The 24,414-nt window shown below is 42.3% G+C and overlaps 1 protein-coding gene across 1 annotated transcript in view; it reads right to left on the bottom strand.

Moving 5' to 3' along the window:
* Window positions 1–23,753, bottom strand: part of cwo (transcription factor cwo) — a 235,221-nt gene extending 211,468 nt beyond the window's left edge. Inside the window, exon 1 of the mRNA XM_067145109.2 lies at window positions 23,302–23,753. Within this exon, the coding sequence (XP_067001210.2) occupies window positions 23,302–23,363 (62 nt within the window). The 5' untranslated portion in view covers window positions 23,364–23,753. The remainder of the gene's footprint in view (window positions 1–23,301) is intronic.
* Between the last annotated feature and the right edge of the window lie 661 nt (window positions 23,754–24,414).

Here is a 24,414-nt window from a genome sequence, read left to right as displayed (position 1 = left end):
GTAATTGTATTGCGAGCCTCTCTACGAATAACTTTTACCACGTTTCCTTTTTCTTGATTGTGACCCGTAGTTGACTAATTCACTGACAGACTGACTGATATCCTTATACACACACAATGTATGTAGGGATTGAAATTCTTACCGTCCGGGAGAAGTCCTAGGACAAGGGCTGCGCACGAAAAGTTTCACATTCCTTTCAGTCCCAAACAGTAGGACGTCAAATAGTCAGGGGCGTACGCAAGGTGAGGGGAGGGGTTACCGGTTTTGCACTCCCCCCACCCTCCCTGAACGTTTTTGTTGTTGTTGTTTTTGTTTTTTTGCTAGTTGCTTTACGTCGCACGGACACTCGCCGCACTTAAGCGACTGCAGCTATCGAGCTCGGTCCCTGAACGTTTAACCACTCTTTTAATATTACGCCTATAAAACTTAAAATAATTGGCATAGCCTACTTATATTTGAGTATGTCTTTACATACCCACAATCGTTTTCTCCCTTAATTTCTCACTCTCAGAGGAAGAAAATCTATTGGCATAAAATAGTCCCTCCCCCTCTTCTTCGATAATATAATCCCTGCGCTTGGGGGCTGCGGCAGGTCCAGTACATCACTCGACGTGGGGCACAAGTAGCTGTCCATTCAGCATTTCGAGAACCCGGCAGTGCTCTCACTGGCGCAATGGGTGTCAAAGGATACATTATATGCCCCTCCTCCTCCAATTAAAGAGAGAAAAGATCACCAAAGCAGTGACGCTCAAGAAGGTACAATAATAATACAGACCTCCTAACAAAATAAGGCCGAAATCATTTAAACCTACTTGTTGGGAAACTTAGTTTTGACATTTCAATACAGATGTGAAAAATTGTACATTGTCGAGCGGTAGTCTACCGTTAGACTGAACTCATATTTTGTTGTGGAACGATCGTTTAACGTTTTACACAGTTCGCAGATTGTGGATTCATCATGGCAGTTTCGTTCTTCAAACTTGGTGAATTCGTTATTGACATACTGTGTTAAATTAAATTCATTTCAATATATCTGATGGCTTCCATGGATTTTTCTGTTACCGGTGTGTAAACTGTCTTACGTATCGTATACAGATAACTGTTGACGTATAATTATTGTGTAGCGCAACTGTAATAATGACTTGTGTATAGACACAAGCATTTTCATTATTCAAAATGTTAACATTTGTCAACAATTGTACCCTAAGGCTGTAAAAAAATCGTTTAGAGTGTTTTATTAGGGCATTTAGGAATGTGTTCCATTCGAACATAGTATAATAAACAAACGTAACGTGATATTATAATAATAATAATAATAATAATAATAATAATAATATACAAATTTTATAATACCGACAGTCAATTGTGAACAGTTTTAATAATGACCCCCCCTTAATAAAATTCTGCGTACGGCACTGCACAGTGCACACAGTAGACATAAAATGAGGGCAACACGGAGTCGTTGCCTGGAAGAAAACAAAACAAGTACTTTTTTTTTTTGCTAGGGGCTTTACGTCGCGCCGACACAGATAGGTCTTATGGCGACGATGGGATAGGAAAAGCCTAGGAGTTGGAAGGAAGCGGCCGTGGCCTTAATTAAGGTACAGCCCCAGCATTTGCTTGGTGTGAAAATGGAAAACCACGGAAAACCATTTTCAGGGCTGCCGATAGTGGGATTCGAACCTACTATCTCCCGGATGCAAGCTCACAGCCGCGCGCCTCTACGCGCACGGCCAACTCGCCCGGTAAAACAACTGTCACGTTTCAGTTATACAGATTTCAGTGATAAAACATAAATGAAAACAAACACACACATTCTTCTTCTTCTTCTTCTTATTATTATTATTATTATTATTATTATTATTATTATTATTATTATTATTATTATTATTATTGCGGTTACGCGGGATTACTTTCAGATTATTTTGGGGGTTTAAAAATCGGGGGTTTACGGATTCCCCTCCCTCCCCACACACATTATGCCACTGCCTCGAACCCATCACATGATTTCCACATAGATAGGTCATGTGCTCTGGAGGACACAAAGAGAGAATGTTTGCGTGTTCCTGACAGTTGACTTAGAGGCCCTGGGGCGCAGCAAGAACCGGCTGGGGACACGCTACCCGTACAACAGCATGCACCAACACGAGAGGTCCAGCGCTCACGTGGACTAGCATGCCACAGCTAACCTTATAAGCACGTGCTTAAGAAACCTGCTGGAAGCTTTCCACGGCGGTGGCAACCGCTGGAACTAACTCCCCGCGCATGACTGTTATTACATCGACATCGAGAGAATTTATAAACTGGAAAAAAATGATAGGGGAAGGGAAGGCGGTCATGCCAAAGAATACCCGAATATGTAAATGAACCGCGACGAATACAAAACGAAAGAACAAGTTATGTTATGAAAATAATATAATCTTAACATAAAAAAATAAGACAGTACCGTACAACTCCGGTAAACCAAGCTAACTAGGAAATTAAAAATACCAGCAGTACTGACTGTTATGGTATATGTAATGACTGATTAAAATTATTTAATAACACATGGGTCTATTACTAAATTAATAAATAAGTCCCTCACTGAAGGTAGAATTCCTCAGGAGTTAAAGATCGCCAAAGTAATACTATGTATAAATGATCCGATAAACATGATGTTAATAATTACACACCTATCGCAATTCTTCCTATCATATCCAAAATTCTGGAAAAGGTGGTTAAAAGGAGATTATTGAAATTTCTAATACATAATAATTATTTTTATCCTTACCAGCATGGTTTCATACCGAATTCAAGTACCTATACAGTGTCAAAGAAGACATTATTATTAAATTTAGAGAAGCATTAGACAAGAGTATGCCAGCATCTGGCCTATTCATAGATGTGGTGGGAAAAAAAAAAAGCATTTGATACAGGGGACCACGTTCTCCTCCTTCAGAAGTTGGAAGCAGCAAGTGTGAGGGGTACTTCCCTTAACTGCTTTGAAGAGCATCTCGATATCAGAGAAAAATTTGTTCGTTGTATGGGTGAAGAGTGTACTCTGATAAATATCTCAATTGGTGTACCACAGGGTTCTGTATCACGCCCCATTCTCTTTTTGATATTTATTAATGATATTGCTTGTTTAAATCTGAAAGGAAGACTATCTTTGTATGCTGATGATACCAATATTGCTTACGCTTGTAATACCTGCCATGACCTGAACAGGAAATGTAACGCGATATAACCTGAATTCAGTAATAATGTTATTGGCTGTACGTCCCATTAATTACTTTTACAGTTTACGGAGACGCCGAGGTGCCGGAATTTGGTCCCGTAGGAGTTCTTTTACGTGCCAGTAAATCTACCGACACGTGAATGATGTATTTGAGCACCTTCAAATACCACCGGACTGAGCCAGGATCGAACCAGCCAAGTTGGGGTCAGAAGGCCAGCATCTCAACCGTCTGGCCACTCAGCCCGGCTAACCTTAATTCAATGTTGGCTGGATGAAAATAGGTTTAACAATCAACCTGACAAAGACAAATTATACTGACACCCTATGGCGAGACAATTACCTTTACCTACCAGAACGCAAGCAAAAAAGATATCAAATTCGCTATCTTCTCTGGGTTTTTAAAAGTATTTATGAATAGCGCCGTTAAATTATTATTTTATGCGCAATTACATAGGGTGCAGTGGATATCCCTTCCTTTTTATATGTGTGCAAAGTAGCCTTGAAGTTGCAAATAAGGCATTTTGTAAGTTTCAATTTCGCGGTAAATGATATTGTGACCATGTGTTTGTGTGCGCGCGAATGTTGGCGACAGCTATGCTATTTATTTCTATGTGAGGTTAAGTACGTGATTATTTCAGTACCGTTCTTGTTAGTTCATTTGTATTATTGGAATTCTGTAAAATTATCCAAAATATATCAATAAGGAAAGAAAGGCTTTCAAACAGAGAATTAAGAGGTACGGTGTGGTAGACAATGGGGATACATAAAAATAAGGGTCAGAGAGCGAAACGTAACGAAAACCATTGCTTATTTTGTGGAGAAACGATGGAAAAGGAGTATCTATTTAGAGTATGTGTGGAAACTGACGTACTTAAGAGTTAAATATTTGGGTAATGAATGTCCGGCTCCATGGCTAAATGGTTAGCATGCTGGCCTTTGGTCACTGGGGTTCAGTGTTCGATTCTCGGCAGGATGGGGAATTTTAACCATCATTGGTTAATTCCGCTGGTACGGGGGGTGTATGTATAGCCTTCATCATTTCATCTTCATCACGACGCGCAGGTCGCCCACAGGTGTCACATCAAAAGACCTGCAACTGGCGAGCCGAACAAGTACTCGGACATTCCCGGCATTAAAAGCCATACGCCATTTCATTTGGGTAGTGAATATAACACAAAAATAGATTTTTTTTTTTGCTAGGGGCTTTACGTCGCACCGACACAAATAGGTCTTATGGCGACGATGGGATAGGCCTAGGAGTTGGAAGGAAGCGGCCGTGGCCTTAATTAAGGTACAGCCCCAGCATTTGCCTGGTGTGAAAATGGGAAACCACGGAAAACCATCTTCAGGGCTGCCGATAGTGGGATTCGAACCTACTATCTCCCGGATGCAAGCTCACAGCCGCGCGCCTCTACGCGCACGACCAAAAATAGAAAGAGAGTAAGAAGTATATACAATTGTTAAAATTAAATAAGGAGTGGATTACACCGGGAATAATTACAAATTTTCTGTATTTAAAAAATATGTGGCAAACGTGGCATTGTACTACCTCTAGGAAGAAAAGAAAGTTAAAAGAAAAAGGGATGATAATCTGTGAAATGAATATAAATATTATTACAATATTTGTACCCGTAATATTGAAAGAAGAATTCTGACAGACAGGGCTGGTGGGAGGAGCATTGTACGTGCCATTGCACGGGGTTGCCCCATTCCTGCACTCTTTTCTTCTTCCCCTCGCTTCCGGCTCACTTGTTCCTTTGTTCAGACCGCTGTGTTCTGTTGTACGTAACTCAGAAGCGAGAGGTTTCGCAACTCCAAGCAACACGAGCCGGCCAGCAGGCCTATCTCCATGGCGACCGTAGTGGGCCCGGCCACTTTTCCATGACAACCATACCCGTAGGGACTAGTGTACTGGTTACCAGAATCATGGGACGAAGTGAAGCCGGAGACACTCACGAAATAATGGAAGAATATTTTAGGAAGTGCTGTGTCTGCTGACAGTTAACTCTGATGACAGCAATAATGATGACATACCAAACTTGCCAGATTTAAATCTCATAGATATCCGGATGTAAAGATGCTTTAGTGGAATCGAAGTTAAGGAATGGATGAACAGTATGAATTTACTGACGCAGCAACGATGTAACATTTGAAAAAAGAAGTCGGTTAAGAACTTCAACATATAAGCCTAGCCCATGCTATAACACTGTAAGAAATGACAATACAGCTCCTTACCTTCAATCGTTGCCGATTTTGTTCATGTTTCACGATTTCCCCTGTGTTGCTCCGTGTAGTCCGAGTTATTCCAAATCTGAAGTAACACCCTCCCCCCAATTACCTAGGATTATCGAGACTTTACCGTAATAACTATTGTAGATATTTAGGATCTTTGCAATTCGGGTTTATGCTGTTGCTGATCATAAATAAATAATGAAAGTCCACAGCCTGTTTCCAGTCATACGACCGGGTCAGGAATGGAATGAATTAAGCCCCCACCTAGCGGCGAGGACTGAAACTGTGCCGGCTGCCGAAGCCTGTCGCACTCCTCTGGGGCAATGATTAATGACTGACAGACGAAATGATACTGAAGATTGCTGCTGGAAACCCAGCGGTGAGAAGCTGGCGCGCTGCCGCCTGAGCCACGGAAGCTCTTTGATCCTAAATAAATACATAAATAAAATAAAAATGATGTGATTTCATGTAACTTACAGCATCGGTAAATAGGCACTCTCTGTACTTGCAACTCTGACAGATTTGTTCACTAATTTCGAATTTGCTGGCACCACCTATAGAGTAATTACCAGACGCCACCGGTATCCACCATCACAAACTTCCACCAGATCACCAGCGATTGTTTGAGAACTGGTCTTCCCCTTGTACCTAGCTATTATAATACTTCTATTGTCATTTTCTTCTTGTCTCTCTGACAGAAACGAGGAAAGTCCAGCAGCCGCTCACGTTGCTCCACCACCTCCTATTGTTTACATTACGACAAAACACTACAAAATGTAAACAATGCTCATCCTTCCTCTGAACACAATGTCAACTGAGATAAATGTAAGTTTCGGATGCCATTCTCAGAAAATTATGTAACATTTTATCTTCTTCGTGGACATTTCCCAATAGGGGTCGACAATACATGTGGATTACATCTTCATTTACATACAACACGCAATAGTGAATACATCACACAATATACGCGTCAGGGGTGGGGAAGGGGGGTATTCGGCCGTAGAACTGAGTCTGCTCAAGGCTTACCGTTCACCACCTTCCACGCCGCTCCACTCCACTCTATTCTACTCCGCAGAAAGGGGCCACGGAGTATTCAGATGTGGCACCTCGCGTGGCGCCACCTCTCTCCACCGTCGTCAACAGCAGGCTGCTGTCAACCGGCCTGGAAGTCCCTTCCACTCTTGGCCACAGGTACGTAGCCCACTCGGTGCAGTAGCGGCGATGGGAATTAGAAGCGGGGGGGGGGTAAAAAATATACAGACAACATAAAGTAGCCGGGTAGAGGGATATCGCGGGCGGGGGGAGGGGGCGGTTTTACATATCAAAACTGAGCAAAAAGCTACAAAATGGTAAGTTGTTGATGCACTTTGAGCGAATTTCCACAGAGAGGTAAAGGTTGACAGTTTACTAACTTAAGTGCGGCAATAATTTTTTTTTGACCGAGCTCGATAGATGCAGTCGCTTAAGTGCGGCCAGTATCCAGTAATCGGGAGATCGTGGGTTCGAGCCCCACTGTCGGCAGCCCTGAAGATGGTTTTCCGTGGTTTCCCATTTTCACACCAGCCAAAATGCCGAGGCTGTACCTTAATTAAGGCCACGGCCGCTTCCTTCCAATTCCTAGGCCTTTCCTATCCCATCGTCGCCGTAAGACATATCTGTGTCAGTGCGACGTAAAGCAAATAGCAAATATATATATATATATATATATATATATATATATATATATATTTTTGAGATTTTGATTCAATACTATATAATAAAACTTTCACCAAAGAAACAATATTACACACGTATCACAATTAAATAGAAGTTCGGCGTGATTATAAAATTTTAAAAATAATTTAGTATTTGACTACACTCTAAGAAACTAACAGTCAATATTAAAGAGACTGCCAGACTGACGAATGTACGCGGCAACCAGGTGAATCATACCTCAATGTCCACGACCTTCGCAAAAAATATATCCCTGTTACCTTTCCTCATAGCATTTGCGAAGTGTCCACTACTAGCTATGGCGCTATACAAATCGGTTAGCCGCGACGAACGACATTTTGTGCGTATCTTCGATAATAATTTTGTTAATAATTAAAAATTTGCACAAATTGTTTTTAATAATCCCTATAGTTTCAGCCGGCTACAATGGAATAAAAATGTAATGATTTCTCTACAAAGTGGGGGGCGTGCCCCCCACCCCCACCCCCCTTAGTCACCACTATTGACTCGGCGTCCTGACGCTGTACACTTGCTCCAAGGATTGATGACAATTCATCAAACGAATTCCCACTCGTACGAACGTAATTAAACTTTTCTGGATCACTGGCAAGTTCATCTGGAAGAAAACGATGAGCTCCTCGCTCTAAGCGATATGAATTCAATTGATGGGCTTAAGGAACCCTAATACTCTTCTTTCTCCTCAATCTTCTTTCCATAAGGTTATAAATCCCATGGATAACGTTCGAATTATCCTTGGTCCAAAGACAAAATAAGACGCAGAAGATGTGGTGGGGACTGGAAGTTGCCGGCATATTGCCGGAAGTGGACAGCAAGGAAGAAGACGGTGGACCGTGAGAAAACACCCTTAACGTCTCCATCCGACGGATGAACCACCATTATTACTCCATATGAACACTGCGGAGAGGTTTGGACTTGAATCCAGGCTTGTGTACGCAATTTAGTGATATAAATTGTATACCACCACCTCTCCTACCCTGTCGGCCAACATTCTGATAGTCATTTGCTTTCTTTCTTCACCAAACTTTTTTTTTCCTAGTGGCTTTACGTCGCACCGACACAGGTAGGTCTTATGGGATAGGAAAGGCCTAGGAGTTGGAAGGAAGCGGCCGTGGCCTTAATTAAGGTACAGCCCCAGCATTTGCCTGGTGTGAAAATGGTAAACCAGTGAAAACCATCTTCAGGTCTGCCGACAGTGGGATTCGAACCCACTATCTCCCGGATAAAAGCTCACAGCCGCGCGCCCCTAACCGCACGGCCAACTCACTCAGTAGACTTCACCAAAGGGACTCGTACCGGCTAACCACGGTGTCAGACCATACAAACGTAACGATCGTGGCCACCAGGTGGGCCAGTATACCGGTAATATGGTACGTTTATATGTTAACTGAAAAGGAGAGCAAAGGACTTGGTTTAGAACTGAACACCTCGCAATGAAAAAGAGGTTGGAAAACATCTCGATCGAACACGGAAAATCAATACTCCCTCATACTACAATACCCTTTCGTACCCCATGGTTTTCCAAACGGAACTCCCAATGAAGATTTATTACAATAATTATTCGTTTGAGGTTCAGTCACGGGTGGTTCCGAAACAAACTTTTCCGAAATAACGCACTGCATTTCATTTTTTTTTATCGAGCTCAAATTTTAAGCACGAGAAAAGTGTCTTTTAAAATACAGTGGCGGACAGAAGTAAAGGCACAGCTGTACAGAACGAAAAAAAATGAAATGTCGTATGGCTTTTAGTGCCGGGATATCCCCAGGACGGGTTCGGCTCGCCAGGTGCAGGTCTTTCTATTTGACACCCGTAGGTGACCTGCGCGTCGTGATGAGGATGAAATGATGATGAAGACAACACATACACCCAGCCCCCGTGCCATTGGAATTAACCAATTAAGGTTAAAATCCCCGACCCGGCCGGGAATCGAACCCGGGACCCTCTGAACCGAAGGCCAGTACGCTGACCGTTCAGCCAACGAGTCGGACAGCTGTACAGAATAATGAACAAGCACACAATATATTAAGCCTAAACAACAAAAATTCAACACACCTATAATTCATTCACTGCACTACAAGAATATAAAAAATAAAAATATATTAAGGCACTTGAGCACTGAAAATAAAGTGTCTTTTGTTGTCCTCACACAGCACCCTAGACAGAAATATAAGCACACCAACGTTCGGGACTATTTTTACACTGTGGTAGTTCTTCAGTATTTTGTCGGGTTTTCTCGCCTTTGAATACCCTCCTTCAGTCTTTTCAGCATGGACTGAACTAGGTTTTCAGTTAACTTCGGTACCAATGTTCTTCCACTCCCGCAGAAGTACCTCCTCAAGTTAACATTTGCTGGAAATAGTGTGTTTCCTCACTCTTTTACTCAATTCCTCCCATAGATGTTTTACTGGATTTATGTCAGGTGATTGGGGAGGGGTATTTAAAGTATGGGGGTACGTTGTAGACGATCCACAGACGAACTATTTCAGCAGTGTGTTTCGGGTCGTTACCCTGTTGGAAGTATAAATTGCCACCAAGCCCGAAATTTTCTGCACTTTTCTAAAAGTTTTATTGCAGAATATCTTTCGAAGACAAATTTGTCCATTATCTCATCAATAAAGACAAGTTATCCAACTCCAGACGCTGTCACGCACCCCCTACCATTACGCCTCCACCCCCATGTTTCACAGTGGACTGTATACAGTATGTGTCTCTGTTATTCGTACAGGCTTCAATTTCTTATCAAGTCTCATATATTCACATCAACAATTGATAAACTAAAATAAAACGTACATTACGGGTAAAAACATGGTTTGACAATGATAATTCGTACGTCAAAACTATACTTATTTACATACAGGCAGGGAGATTTGATACGAATGTGCCGGCATCGACAAACGGGTGTACCAGTTGTATCCGTACACATGGGCAGGATGATGAGCACCGTTTGTTTGCGATGCACGGAAAACGTCACAGTGACAACATACGACTGGTCAAGTGCATTAGCCTTCTTCCTAGTGTATCTGTGGTGGGCATGAGTAGGAGTTCAGAGTTAAATATGAAGCGTAAGAACACTATACTTAAACTGACACTCAAAGGATTTTCATTACGAAAGATTGGGCAGCTGGTCAATAGAACACATTCTACGATGCAATATGTGGGTTATAAATGTAAATACAATGACACTTTAAAGAACACGCCAAGGAAACCCAGGAAAAAGTGAAATGAAATGAAAGAATGGTTTGTTGTTCGGCCGATTAAGTCAGATTCCAAATTAAATGCACCAGTATTGAGGCGACTCACGGAGGATCGAACTGGAAAGAAGATCAGTAACTCCACCATCCGTCAGAACCTGTATCGGCATGGGTACTATGGAAGAATCCCTCGGAAAAGGCCATACGTACGTAGAAAAAACGGACGGCTTACAGTGACATTCGCTAAGGAGCATATAAATAAGGAGAACGAATTCTGGAATGATGTTATCTGGTCTGATGAGACAAAAATAACCCTTTTCGGGTCAGATGGCCTCCAAAGAATATGGAGAAAAATTGATCGGACAGTGATGTGGCAAATACACTTCCAACTGTAAAATAAGGTGGTTGGTCTGTAATGCTTTTGGGCTGTATGTCAGCCAGAGGTGTGGGCAACACACTTAACATTGACGGAATAATGAACAAGGAGGGCTATAATGCAATCCTTGAGGGCAAACGTGAACCAGAGTGCCGAAAGAATGGGGATGGCACCTATTTATATGTTCCAGAATGATAATGACCAAAACACACTGCTGAAATTAATAAGACATGCTTCATCTGGAACATTCCTAAGCAGCTTAGAACACCTCCCCAGTCTCCTAAATCCCATCGAACATCTCTGGGCTACGTTGAAGAGGAATATCCGCAGGCAACGTGTGCTTACGAAGGAGGAACTTAAAAGTGTGATTCTTCAAGAATGGCAGAAAATCAGCCCGGACATGTGCAAGAAATTAGTGTATTCAATGCGGTGACGATATCAGGCAGTTATAAAGGCTAGGGGACATTCCACTAGATATTAACATTTTCCAGGAACCCTTTATTTTTTGTTTACTTCAAGTGTTCAATTCGCTTGTACGAATATGAAAGATACAAGATTATGGGCGCGCTTTTCTTTATTAGAATCCGTATGATTTTTAAACATTGTTGCAAACAGATATAGTAGACATATGTTTTCTGAAGGCTTTGTTGAGTATATCGTTGCTGCCGAGACAAAACTTCCTATGGGAAATATTTTAGCTTAGAACTTTGGCCGGTAAGGTTCTGTCATCTAAGGTGCAATATTGTGTGAACACCGTCAAGGCATTCTCGCTCTTCATAATGTTTGTGCTGCGGGTCAGTATATCTCCAAAAATATTATCACATAGGAGGTTTTGTCCCGGCAACGACATGTTCAGTGAATGAAATGCTTTTGAATTTATTATTTTCTGGCAGTACGTTGAGGTACTCACGCAAACAGCCCGTACGTATAGAATGGGTTCATACTGTATTTTGTAGTTCCCATTCTGTATTCTTCTTTCGCCATACCTAAATGCGCTCATGACTTTTAAAAATGTTAAATATGTTCTCATTTTGCCTGCTGCCATTTCATGACGGATACAGTACTTTTGTATCCATCTCTTGGCACAGGCCAGAGTAAAGTGTAGCTTCCACTGAAGTCCCAGTTTCATCCATGGCTGTGACAATATGGAAGCTGCTGGGGTATGGGTGATGCTGAGTAATGACATTCAGAACACGACTAGTGCATCTGAGTGTTATGAAAGGTGTTGCTCATAGGGTCAGTCGTGCTGCAATAGCACTTTCTGACCCAGTGAGGAAAGCAATGGCAAACTACCTCACTCCTCGTCTTGCCCAGTAAGCCTCATTTTGGTGCTGCCATTGTTTTTTAAGGTTTCCTTATAACCGCATAACCTTTGGTGGTGCTATTTGAGGATCCAGCCAGCCTCTGGGCTGATGACCTAACAGACAGACAGATGTTCTCATGGGAGAAAATCGCAAGTTGCTTTACGTCGCACCAACAGAGATAGGTCTTATGGCGACGATGGGACAGGAAATGGCTAGGAATGGGAAGGAAGTGTCCGTGGCCGTAATTAAGGTACAGCCCCAACATTTTCTTGATGTGAAAATCGAAGAAAATCAACGTTTTCCAAAACTCTGAGTTGCTGGATACGTACGTCTTTGCAAACTGAAGGCGTTTCTTCCTATTAACTTTACTTACATATGGCTTCCTTCTGTATACTCTAACTGCATTATAGTTATCTTGTCCCTACTGTCGAGTTTAGATGGCCGCCGTGTTCTGTCACCGTTTACAATTAATTTATTTTTCTGATAGTTCGTAATAACAGTTCGCACGGCATACGACTCCTCCTGACGATTGCAATTTCACTGTACGATTTCTGTTGGCTACGTAAATACATAATTATTTCTCTTTCCTTAAGAGAGACTTCTTTTCCTTTCCGTCCCATCGCACTCACCGATGCTTGCGGCGTATTAAGGCTACCTGAGAGTGTGAACAACACTGTATCCAGACACATGTAACTTCACATTGAGACATACAGAGCATGGTGTGCCTATACTTCTGGCCCATCTGATAGCACCTCTAGTGGACATATCGGCGTAGTATTTTGTAGTCTGTTTGAAATACGATAATCTCAATAAGCAGGATTATGAGTTTCTTTTTTAATGCTATTTATTCGGGACGTCGACCTATAGAGATCTTTTACCCCTTATACCTACTTTAGTCCGCCACTGTAAGTAAAAGCAGTACAACTCCCGAACAATGTCAATACTCTTCTAGGACCTCACAGCACGAAAGTCAGGTTCCATGGCTAAATGGTTAGCGTGCTGGCCTTTGGTCACAGGGGTCCCGGGTTCGATTCCGGCAGGGTCGAGAATTTTAATAATAATTGGTTAATTTCACTGGCACGGGGACTGGGTGTATGTGTCGTCTTCATCATCATTTCATCCTCATCACGGCGCGCAGGTCGCCTACAGGAGTCAAATCAAAAGACCTGCATCTGGCGAGCCGAACTTGTCCTCGGACACTCCCAGCAATAAAGGCCATACGCCATTTCATTTCACAGCGCGAAAGTCTACGCCATTATAAACAACATATCTATTCAAATGTAAAACACATTATTGAATCATTGAAGTCAACTCCGCGGTGTAGGGGTAGCGAGCCTGCCTCTAACCCAGAGGCCCCGGATAGTATTCCACTTCAGGTTAGGGATTTTTATCTTGATTTTAGGGCTGGTTCGAAGTCCATTCCGTCTACGTGAGAACAACTAAGGAACTATTAACGGTGAGATAGCGATCCCGGACTAGAAAGCCAAGAATAACGGTCGTGAGAATTCGTTACGCTTCACGGCATAATCTGCAGGCCTTAGGGTTGAGCAGCGGTCACTTGGTAGGCCAAGGCCCATCAGGGCTGTATGTGATGTATTTGCTGAACAATACAGGCTTCTGCCCAAATACATGTTCCCATACAAATGAATAATAAAATAAAAATAAAAATCAAATCTACTATGTGGGTACTCACATGGGCGGGAGACCGAGCCACATATAAGCGCCACCCCTATACTATGTGGACACTTACACGGCCGGAAAACCGAGCCTTATGTTAGCGCCACCCCTATAACTCTAAATATCTTGACTTAATCTTGTGACCCCTCACACAGTCGGTAACCAATCCACATGTGAGACGCCACACTTTTAACTACTGACCGGACGTGTTGTACCACCTGGTGAGGAATAAAGGATCCAGCCTCCCTGGAACAACACGTCCGGCCATCAGGGCTGTAGCGCCATGGGGTTTGTTTTGTATTATTCATTTATTTATTTTATTTGTAGCCTCCGTGGCTCAGGCGGCAGCGCGTCGGCCTCTCACAGCCGGGTTCCGAGGTTAAAATCCCGCTCAATCCATGTGAGAGTTGTGCTAGTTAAAGCGGAGGCGGGACAGATTTTTCACCGGGTACTCCGGTTTATCCTGCAATCTTTCATGTCAGCAACACTCTCCAGTATCATTCCATCTGTCAATCATTAATCATTACCCCTGAGGAATGCGACACGATTCCGCAGCTGGCATAATTCCTAACCTCGCCGCTAGATGGGGCTTCATTCTTTCCGTTCATGGCCCGGTCGAAGGACTGGAAACAGGCTGTGGATTTTCATTTATTTTATTTTGAATTCTCCCTACATTAAATGCAGGCTGCCACAAGACAAAAATTACCGTTATAAGTGATGTTCACTGTAAATTATATTAAGCAGTCGCATGTTAACAGCGAAGCGTTGGTAAATCTTTTGAATCCGGACTAGGCGTAATAATACAGGCTGGCGCAACAAAGTAGGATTGGTCCCTGAAAATACATTTCATTATATCACAGGTTCAACGTGGCCTCCACTGCGGCGGATAACCTCTTCGGGACGAGTACTCATATTTCTGACGAATTTGCGGCACAGGTCTTCATGAATTTCACTGCAGAACTGCACAATCCGAGCACGCATTTCCATGCGGCTTTGAGGTCTTGAATCACAAGAATTTAAATCAGGGCTTTAAGAAGGCCATGAGAATCAGCCAATATTGTTGTACTGTGGGTAACGAAGAGACATTACACGATCACCAAATACTCCCCTCAAAAACTCAAGAACATCGTTAGCTGTGTGAGGTGTTGCAACATCTTGCATAATCCACTGCGAATAATTAGGGATAGCGAGAATTTGAGGCCTTGTATCGCTGTGCATTAACTGTCTGACTGAAGAAAAATGGTCCAATTAACCCATGACCTGACAGAGCTACACACAGAGTCACTTCTCCATACGTGTTTTTTTTTTTTTTCGTGAATAATGTCTGGTTTTTCTGTAGCCCCAAACCGCAAATTTTGTTTATTAACTGCCCCGTTGAGATGAAAATAGGCTTCATCAGAGAACCAAGTGATAAACAGTACTTCATCTTTATCTTGAGTCCATAAGGTGCACTGCAATCTCTTCTGCCCGGGAAGATCTGTGAGCTTGTGTAGTACAGTCATTTTGTACGGGTACAATTTAAGGTCACCGTGTAACTGCAGTAAATGGTGCGATATTCCACTTCCCCTTGGAGCTCCCCGTGTTGACTTGTGTGGGCTGCGCTGCATGGCGCCTCACAGAAGACCGAACTGCTTGTGCACATGGTCGCTTTTCTTCCTTCGCACTGCCTTTTTCTTCAAAGTTTATGTATAAGCGAAGGATGGTGTTCGATGCTGGTGCCCATCTAATCTGAAATACAGCTCGAAATTTCCTTTGTGTCGTTGTAACATTTTTTGATTTGCAATAAAAGATAACTGTTTTGGCGCGCTGCTGAACGGAAGGTCGGCCGTGGTCGGCCATGGCAGAAAGCTCACTGGAATGCAGGCATTTGGAGATAAAGCAGCAGTGTCACCCGTACAGATATTTCCATGAAACAGGGAAGGTGTGCGCGAAATTTTAACAACATAGTACATAAGCTGCATTTTATATTTGCTTTTCAAGTGTGTCAACTATTCGTGCGCCACCCTGTAGAAGACAGCTGATGTACCCGTGCTTTGCTACGGAATTTTACATTGTATACAGAATTCTAGATTAGGTAGTGTACACGTTGTGAGCAAGATTGTATGAAATTGCATAGCTCTTAACGTTACCCTAGAAACGCGACGGGGAAGTCACCAAACCTATTTTCTCATATGAAGACTGGGTTAGGGAATGTTCATTGTAATGGTAGGCCCACTTGCCTACCATCAGTAACAATCAGATTGGGGAGTTTTCATTATAATGCAGACACTCGATCTCCACCTGCCTTTTTACATCCTCAGAAAGACTGTCTTAGTAGTTTTCCCAACAGAAATGAACACAGGTCATTACAGTGACTTCAGTAGGGATGGCGCGAATAAAAGCAATGCTTTCGTATGATACTCGATCAAATGAAAAACCACACATTTTTCTCACTTTTAACGAACAGCACTACGCTGTTGACCTAACAGTCCAAAGTTCCAGAGCTGGAATGAGCAAGCTGCAGACCGCCGTGATCCGTGAACACTCCTCTTCGTTTTTCGGCGGGGAGTTTGGATAGTGGAGAGTACCAGGGCAAAAACCATGCCCTTTTACTAATCTTGTTTCCTGGGAGTACCCGATGAGACGGAAAACCTAAATTCATACACTATCTGACTTGGAGGCAAATTTTTCTTCCAAACCAGAGGAGAAACCCCTCTTCACTGCTAATGTGAAATAAAACGAATGTACAATTTCATAAAAGTGAAAAGGAAGAAGCTTTTCTTAAGAAACGGCTCTTTTCAGGGTTGAATTTTGAGTTATCTATTGAATTGTGGTGCTATAATTTGGAATCCATCTAAATTGTAATTCGTTTTTGTTAGTGACTTTACGTCGCACCGACACGGATAGGTCTTATGGTGACGATGGGATAGGAAAGACCTAGGAGTTGGAAGGAAGCGGCCGTGGACTTAATTAAGGTACAGCCTTAGCATTTGCCTGATATGGAGATGGGAGACTACGGTAAACCATCTCCAGGGCTGCCGAAAATGGGATTCGAACCCACTATCTCCCGGATGCAAGCTCATAGCTGCGCGCCAATAACCGCACGGCCAACTCACCCGGTAAATTGTAATTTTAGACCAGGGCATATAAGTGAGTCTCTGCCGTAAATGTACGCACTGCTTATTCGAAATAGCGCGTCAGAGTAAGGATTGAATAGCTGAAATTCTATGATGAACCAGTGAGTTACATCTGAGCAGTATCAGGAAATGTATGAACCAGAGAAACGGCATGTTAAAGAAGAAAGTTTTCCAACTCCCCAGCTATTTCGCGCCAATATTCAGGCAGGCTGTTATACTCGGTACGCAGCAGTCATCCCATCTATCGGAGTTGAGTGGCACCATAAGAGACATAAAATATCACAACAAACAACAGGAAATGTAATGCTATTGTTGATCAATGGTATGCGTTTTCGATATTGTAGGCCTTCACTTACTTTTCTTCCGACTCTGAAATACCACACACCGGGCGAGTTGGCCGTGCGCGTAGAGGCGCGCAGCTGTGAGCTTGCATCCGGGAGATCGTGGGTTTGAGCCCCACTGTTGGCAGCTCTGAAAATGGTTTTCCGTGGTTTCCCATTTTCACACTAGGCAAATGTACCTTAATTAAGGCCACGGCCGCTTCCTTCCAACTCTTAGGCCTTTCCTATCCCATCGTCGCCATAAGACCTGTGTTGGTGCGACGTAAAGCAACTACCAAAAAAAAAAATACCACACTTATCATAGTCGGTACGGTAAAACTGAATAAAACATAAATGATCGGAAATTGTATTATGTATAACTGTTGCTATGTAGTAGTTGTCGATAGGACCAATAACACGGGCACTTAAAAATTACATTTTAGGTGCGTTCCCCTAAACTACAATTTCATCCAGGGCGAATAAAATTGTTTATAGCTTAGACTGTAACTTCTTATTCCCCGACTCTATATACCGACTTTCTCGTGGCTCGGCATTAATATGGACTTGGCAACAAAAATACAAATTCATGAATATCTGTGTGTTTTTTTGCTAGTTGTTTTACGTCGCACCGACACAGATAGGTCTTACGGCGACGATGGAACAGGAAAGGGCTAGGAGTGGGAAGGAAGCGACCGTGGCCTTAATTAAGGTACAGCCCCAGCATTTGCCCGGTGTGAAAATGGGAAACCACGGAAAACCATTTTCAGGGCTGCCGACAGTGGGGTTCGAACCTACTATCTCCCGAATACTGGATACTGGCCGCAATTAAGCGACTGCAGCTATCGAGCTCGGTCATGAATATCTGTGTTATCATAGCCGGTACGGTAAAATAAATAATATAAGGCGTGACACATTTATATATATGAAGAGTTTTGTCTGTATATTGCTCAGAATTTGAAGATAATGGTATTTCTGTATCGGTCATGCCCACAATAACAAGGAAGTGCACTTTTTACTTTTCTGTAATTTCTGGCTGTCTGTGAATAAAGACATAAATGATCGGAAATATAATTCTATATAACTTTATTGTGTAGTATTTATCGATAGGACCACCAATGATATATTTGAGAATTAAATTTTAGGCCTTCCCCTAAACTACCATTTCACTCGGCGTGAAAAATGATTTATAGCCTAGATTGTAGTGGCGCATCCCCGACTTTACATACCGATTTTCATGAAATTCTCTTCAGCCGTTTCGCGTGATGCGTGTACATACATACATACATACATACATACATACATACAGACAGACAGACAGACAGACAGACAGACAGACAGACAGACAGACAGACAGACAGACAGAAATTACGGAAAAGTAAAAAGTGCACTTCCTTGTTACTGTGGACATGTCCGATACAGAAATACCATTATTTTCAAATTCTGAGCAATGTACAGACAAAACTCTTAATATATATATAAATGTGTCACGCCTTATATTAATCCACTCACAATTGTAAGAAAGTCCAATAGTAGTCTACGGCTGTGCCTTGATGTTCGCGCTCTAGATAATGTTGCCTACAATGTTGACATATTAGAAGACAGATCTGAAGGTATTTACAACGCCCCCAATCTTAAAAAATATTTTGAGAAGGAAGATTAAAAAAAAGAAAATCCTCATAGTATTTTATTTTTCCCTGAAAGAGAGGCATATGTACCAGGAACGTACGGTAGATGCAGTATTGTTATATCAACACACTACTGTGGAGATCTGACCGTGTTCAGATACGATGGCGGCGCTTAAAGGCTGATGCTGTCTTTCAGTTCTTGTATTAGAAATGGATTTGTTTCAAACACCTTGCTCTTCAAGTCTCCCCACAGAGAAAAATTACAGGCTTTAATATCCGGAAAACATGGCGGCCACAACTTTTTGCTAACCGTTCGTTCATGGACTTGCTGCAGGGATACGTTAAACGTGCCGCATGCATGTTGTTTCCTTGCTGGAAGAATTAGGTCTGTGTTTCATCTTCAGTAAGTTGATCACAAAATATACGAAAAAATCTATACAGACAACCGTGTCGACGGTAGTGTCAAAAAGTATCAGTCCAATGATGCGCGTTCCTAACACACCACACAAAACAGCGATATTTTCATCATGGACTGTCTACTGGTACACTGTGTTAGGGTTCTCTGTTGCCCTTTACCGCATATTCTGCAAATCAAGTGGCCGGAAAGATGAAACCATGACTCATCAGTCATCACTCATTATTTATCGGTAAGGAGAGGACAAATAAGTCTCTGGTAAGACCCCAATTAGAGTATAGTTTCAGTGTATGGGACCCTCACCAGGATTACTTGATTCGAAAACTGGAAAGAATCCAAAGAAAAGCGGTTCGATTTGTTCCGGGTGCTTCCCGGCAAAACAGTAACGTTACGAAAATGTTGCAATATTTGGGGTGGGAAACTTGGGAGAAAGGAGACGGTTATCGATTTTGGGAGATTTTGTATGGGAATCCTCCTGCATACGTCACGAAGAAACTCGACACCATACAATTTCGGGCGATCAGCCATCTGTTTAGGTGCTATGCGATCCACACCAACAAATGCTCTCTTAATAGAAGCTGGAGAATTATCTTTGCATATTCGTCGAGAAATGATAGGCAAGAAATTTCTGATACAAAGTTCTGCTATCTCACAGCATCCCTTTCTTATTGCACTTCAACGATATAGACCGTTATAGACGAGGGACATGGGCGACGCTCGCGGTACAAGCCATAGTTTCTGTTATGCTGCTACAACGAACTGAAAACAATTTTCTCACTAACCTCAAAACGCAAAACATGCGCGGATGAGAAGATAGCTTCCAGTGTTCTATATACTATCTACCTAGATATCTCACCACAGAAGATCATACACAGAGCTACATTCTGGCTCTGATTCGCTCCGTGTGGCCCAATAGTACTTGTATCTTCAAGGATGGTTTCAAATTCGATGACTAGGTGGGATATGCATATTACAGCCAACAAACGGGAGAAACTATTGCCCGAAACTTCTATTTATACAGCGGAAATTTTAGCTATATGTGCTGCACTTCGTCTTTGTCAAAACAAGCGATTCGATTCCGCTCTCATCATTACGGACTCCCAAAGTGTTATGAAGAAATTACAAAATCTTATGGTTACTTGTATGACATCGCGGAGCGTGCTTTTAACATCTACTCTTCAGGTTGCTCCGTAGCATTTTTTTGGGTCAAAGGACATAGACTAGTGGAATTTTGGGCAATGAAAAGGCTGGCGCACTAGCCAAACGTGGTGCATCGGAAGGTCTACTTACAGCGCTGCAACTCCCATGGATGGACTTCACTCCCACTATTCGACAACAAATTCGTCACAAGTGGTCCACGGAATGGGAAACATCTCAACTTTACAAAGGGAGAGCGTATGCTCTCGTACAGCCCAATATCCCTCCTAAGCCAAGGCATTATACGTTTCATCGGTCACGATGACTAACGGTTTCAGTAATCAGAACGAGGCTGAACCATGGATCATTCCCTTCACATCTACATCGCATAGGGATTTTGGATTCATCACGCTGTCGATGTCAGTAGGCGGAGAATGGCGATCTCAACCACATTTTGTTTAAGTGTGGCCTTTATGATACTTCTCGAAGCCGCTTTCTATCTGAACTATGTCATCTACAAGTGCCATTCCCGACCAGCGCTGCATTGGTGTTGCAAAGTGAAAACAATTCAGTTCACAATGCTGTGATGGACTTTTTGAGAACCACGGATATAGGAATTTGACTTTGTGCTCATCGCATTGTTGCCAGTGTTTTGTTTGGTCTCCCCCTCTCCTCCCGTAAAAGAGATTCAGTGTGGTTTTATGTACTTGATGAATGTGGGCGATTTGGATTTTATTTCTTATAAGTATTTTGCGCTGACAATTCATATTTTTGTATGTGTGCTGTGAGTGTTCATTGTACATGGAAGATGACCAAATATTGTTACAACAAATGTCCCTTCTGCCACTGTTCTCACGTGTTCGTACCCGCATTCTTCCTACTTTAATTTCCTTTGCATAATAATAGTAATAATAATAATAATAACAACAATAATAATAATAATAATAATAATAATAATAATAATCCGTTTACCCTCCAGGGTTGGGTTTTTCCCCAGACTCAGCGAGGGATCCCAACTCTACCTCCTCAAGTGCAGTGTCCTGAAGCATGAGACTTTGGGTCGAATAATAAAACTGGGGAGGAGGACCAGTACCTCGCCCAGGCGGCCTCACCTGCTATGCTAAATAGGGGCTTTGTGAGGGTGGGAAGATTGGAAGGGATAGACAAGGAAGAGGCAAGGAAGCGGCCGTGGCCTTAAGTTAGGTACCATCCCGGCATTTGCCTGAAGGAGAAGTGGGAAACCACGGAAAACCACTTCGAGGATAGCTGAGGTGAGAATCGAAACCCCCTCTATTCAGTTGACCTCATGAGGCTGAGTGGATCACGTTCCAGCCCTCGTATCACTTTTCAAATTTCGTGGCAGAGCCGGGAATCGAACCCGGGCCTCTGAGGGTGGCAGCTAATCACACTAACCACTACACCAAAAAGCGGATAATAATAATAATAATAATAATAATAATAATAATAATAATAATAATAATAATAATAATAATAGGCCTATTAATAATAATAATAATAATTTTATGTATGTCTACCCCTTAGTCCCTTTCCTGATACGGGGTCAGAGATGAGGTGATATGAAATGATAGGGCATGTTTTTACGGCCGGATGCTCTCCTGGCGTCAATCTCAGTTGAGAAGCTACTGAAGATGGAATGAATGATAGTGAGTGAAAATGGGTGACCGCAGAAAACCATTCTCAGGACAGCCAACAGTGGGATTCGAACCACTCGAATGTAGAGCGTGGCTCCATAGGCGTAGCGCGTCAACACGGGCGAGCACTCCTTTCGGTAATAATAATAATAATAATAATAATAATAATAATAATAATAATAATAATAATAATAATAATAATAATAACAGGTTAATATCTGAGGGTGAACCTTGCTCAATTCAAGTCACGGCTGCTACCTTCCCAGTCTTAGCCCTTTCCTATGTCAGCATCGCCAATAACTTAATTACTTAAGTGCGATGCTTAAGAAAAAAATAGTAATATGCATGAAGTGATATGATTCCGCTGCAAGCTTTCGAGGGGTGTACCTAGTGTAGTCCTTCGATGGGTCAAACAGGTACTGTATAAATAATATTCAAGTGGGTACAGTTCATACAACCGAATATTCAATAGTAAAGAGAGCAGGGAACTTCTTGACCCAATGACCTTTCTTCGAAATTAATGCCATTTCACTTGTGACGAACGAGTTTCTCGAATGTCGCCGAATATCGTGCATGTTACAACATATCCCATGACAAAATTACCCCTCTGACATTTCGATTAATTTTACATCTCGTGTTTCTGTAACAATCATCCATATACACTGCACGGAAGTGTCCAATCTTACGACGACCTTCGTACATCTAGTAATCACGTGAGTTTCGGATTAAGATAAAAAGGGTGAAGATCAATGGGTGTGTTTTGCGTCATTATCTTAAAATCATGCAAAATCTATGTTACCACACAGTATCTGCCATGGTGATACAGCTACATTTGACGGGACGAAACGTTATAACGTGGCAGGGAATAAATATGTAATCCAATATTTTGAAACTCTTGCCTAATTACGTGAAATGCACCAAGTGCCCCGTATTTCACCTTGTCGTCGACAATGAGAACAACTACCGACGAAATCAATAAACGAACTGCAGTCAATAAAAATATTAGGAATAAAAACGTGGGGAAACAATCATTTAACCAATATGAAAAAAAAAAAAAATCAACACTATATAACTTAATCTCCGATTGAACCAGCAACAAAGTGACGTATTCTGACTAACGGACTCCCAGTAAAAAGCACATTGCTGAAAACGTGACATTCTATACTTGCAACAACCTTAATTAACTGGTAACGCTGCACACATCCAGGGCATGCTATAAATAACCAAGGGTATGGCAAGAAACCTAATGCATGTTTAATACAAAATCGTGGATCTACCTGTCAAGAAAGTGAAATTCTTCATCCCTACCTTTCGAATTTCACATGCTGTGCTGCTGGTGAAGCTTCTTCCCAATAAGTAGGTGTTTCCATAATTAGACAGCTCGATACTGAACATGTGATACGGTTAAATGAGGAAAACCAAACGAATACGCAGTCCAAACGACACAATAACAACACTTATTAATGCTTATAATGTGCATATCACAAAAATACTCTAAAATCACAACGTAAGTTGCACACTCAAAGTCTTCGCTAACTCCGCGCCGCAACTGTGCACTCATTTGTTTCCACGCCTCAGTACACGTGCCGACTACTATGACGTCACCCGTCACACGATCGCCATGTGTCCTTGCTTCACGGTCACGTGGAAACGAAGGCGACTGGCTGAAGCGAGAGGCAGACCAGGAGATTATCGGTATGCGGTAACAAATAAATCTAGCGTGGTCTTTTTTGTTTGTTTGTTTGTTTGTTTCAGTACATCTTATTGTTTTCAGCTCTGCAAAATGAATTTTCTAGTTTGTCCCTTCCAATGGGAACTACATGAAACGAAAAAGCAGTAGACACGTGGCATGCAACATGCATCGAACACAAAACTACTGTCGTACTGTGGTTATAGTGGGGATAGAGCTGCAGGTTCATAACCGGCGGAGAGGAGAGGGGCATCTAACTCATCTAGGGAGGGGAGCAAGTGGGCACGGCGAGGCTGTCGATAAACTTATGGGAAACAGTGACTAAGGGGTTTCTGATTTTTAGACGGATTATTAATAAACTGAGCATCAAGTAATGTACCAAGAGTTTACTGAGATACATGTACGCAGTACCTTGCTTATTATGCTTTTCAGCGTTCAGTCTGCAACAGTACAGGCGATTGCGAATTAGAGAGAGAGAGGGTGGAGGGACGGGGGGGGGGGGGGGGGACGGGGGGTGGCAGGGCAAAGACATTTACAGACAACAACAAGTATCCGCGTTTGTGCGATATAGCATAGCGGGGGGTGGGGGCGGGGTTGTACATATACACCAAAACTGAAAGAAAAAGAAAATGAAGCTACAAAATGGTCAGTTGTTTGAAGCTTTCTGAGCAAATTTCGACAGAGAGGTAAAGGCTGACAGTTTACCAACTTAAGTGCGGTAGTAATAATAG

This window comes from Anabrus simplex, chromosome 1 (genome assembly GCF_040414725.1).
Source record: "Anabrus simplex isolate iqAnaSimp1 chromosome 1, ASM4041472v1, whole genome shotgun sequence".
Classification (NCBI taxonomy): Eukaryota; Metazoa; Arthropoda; class Insecta; order Orthoptera; family Tettigoniidae; genus Anabrus; species Anabrus simplex.
This window is presented reverse-complemented; position numbering and strand designations above follow the sequence as displayed.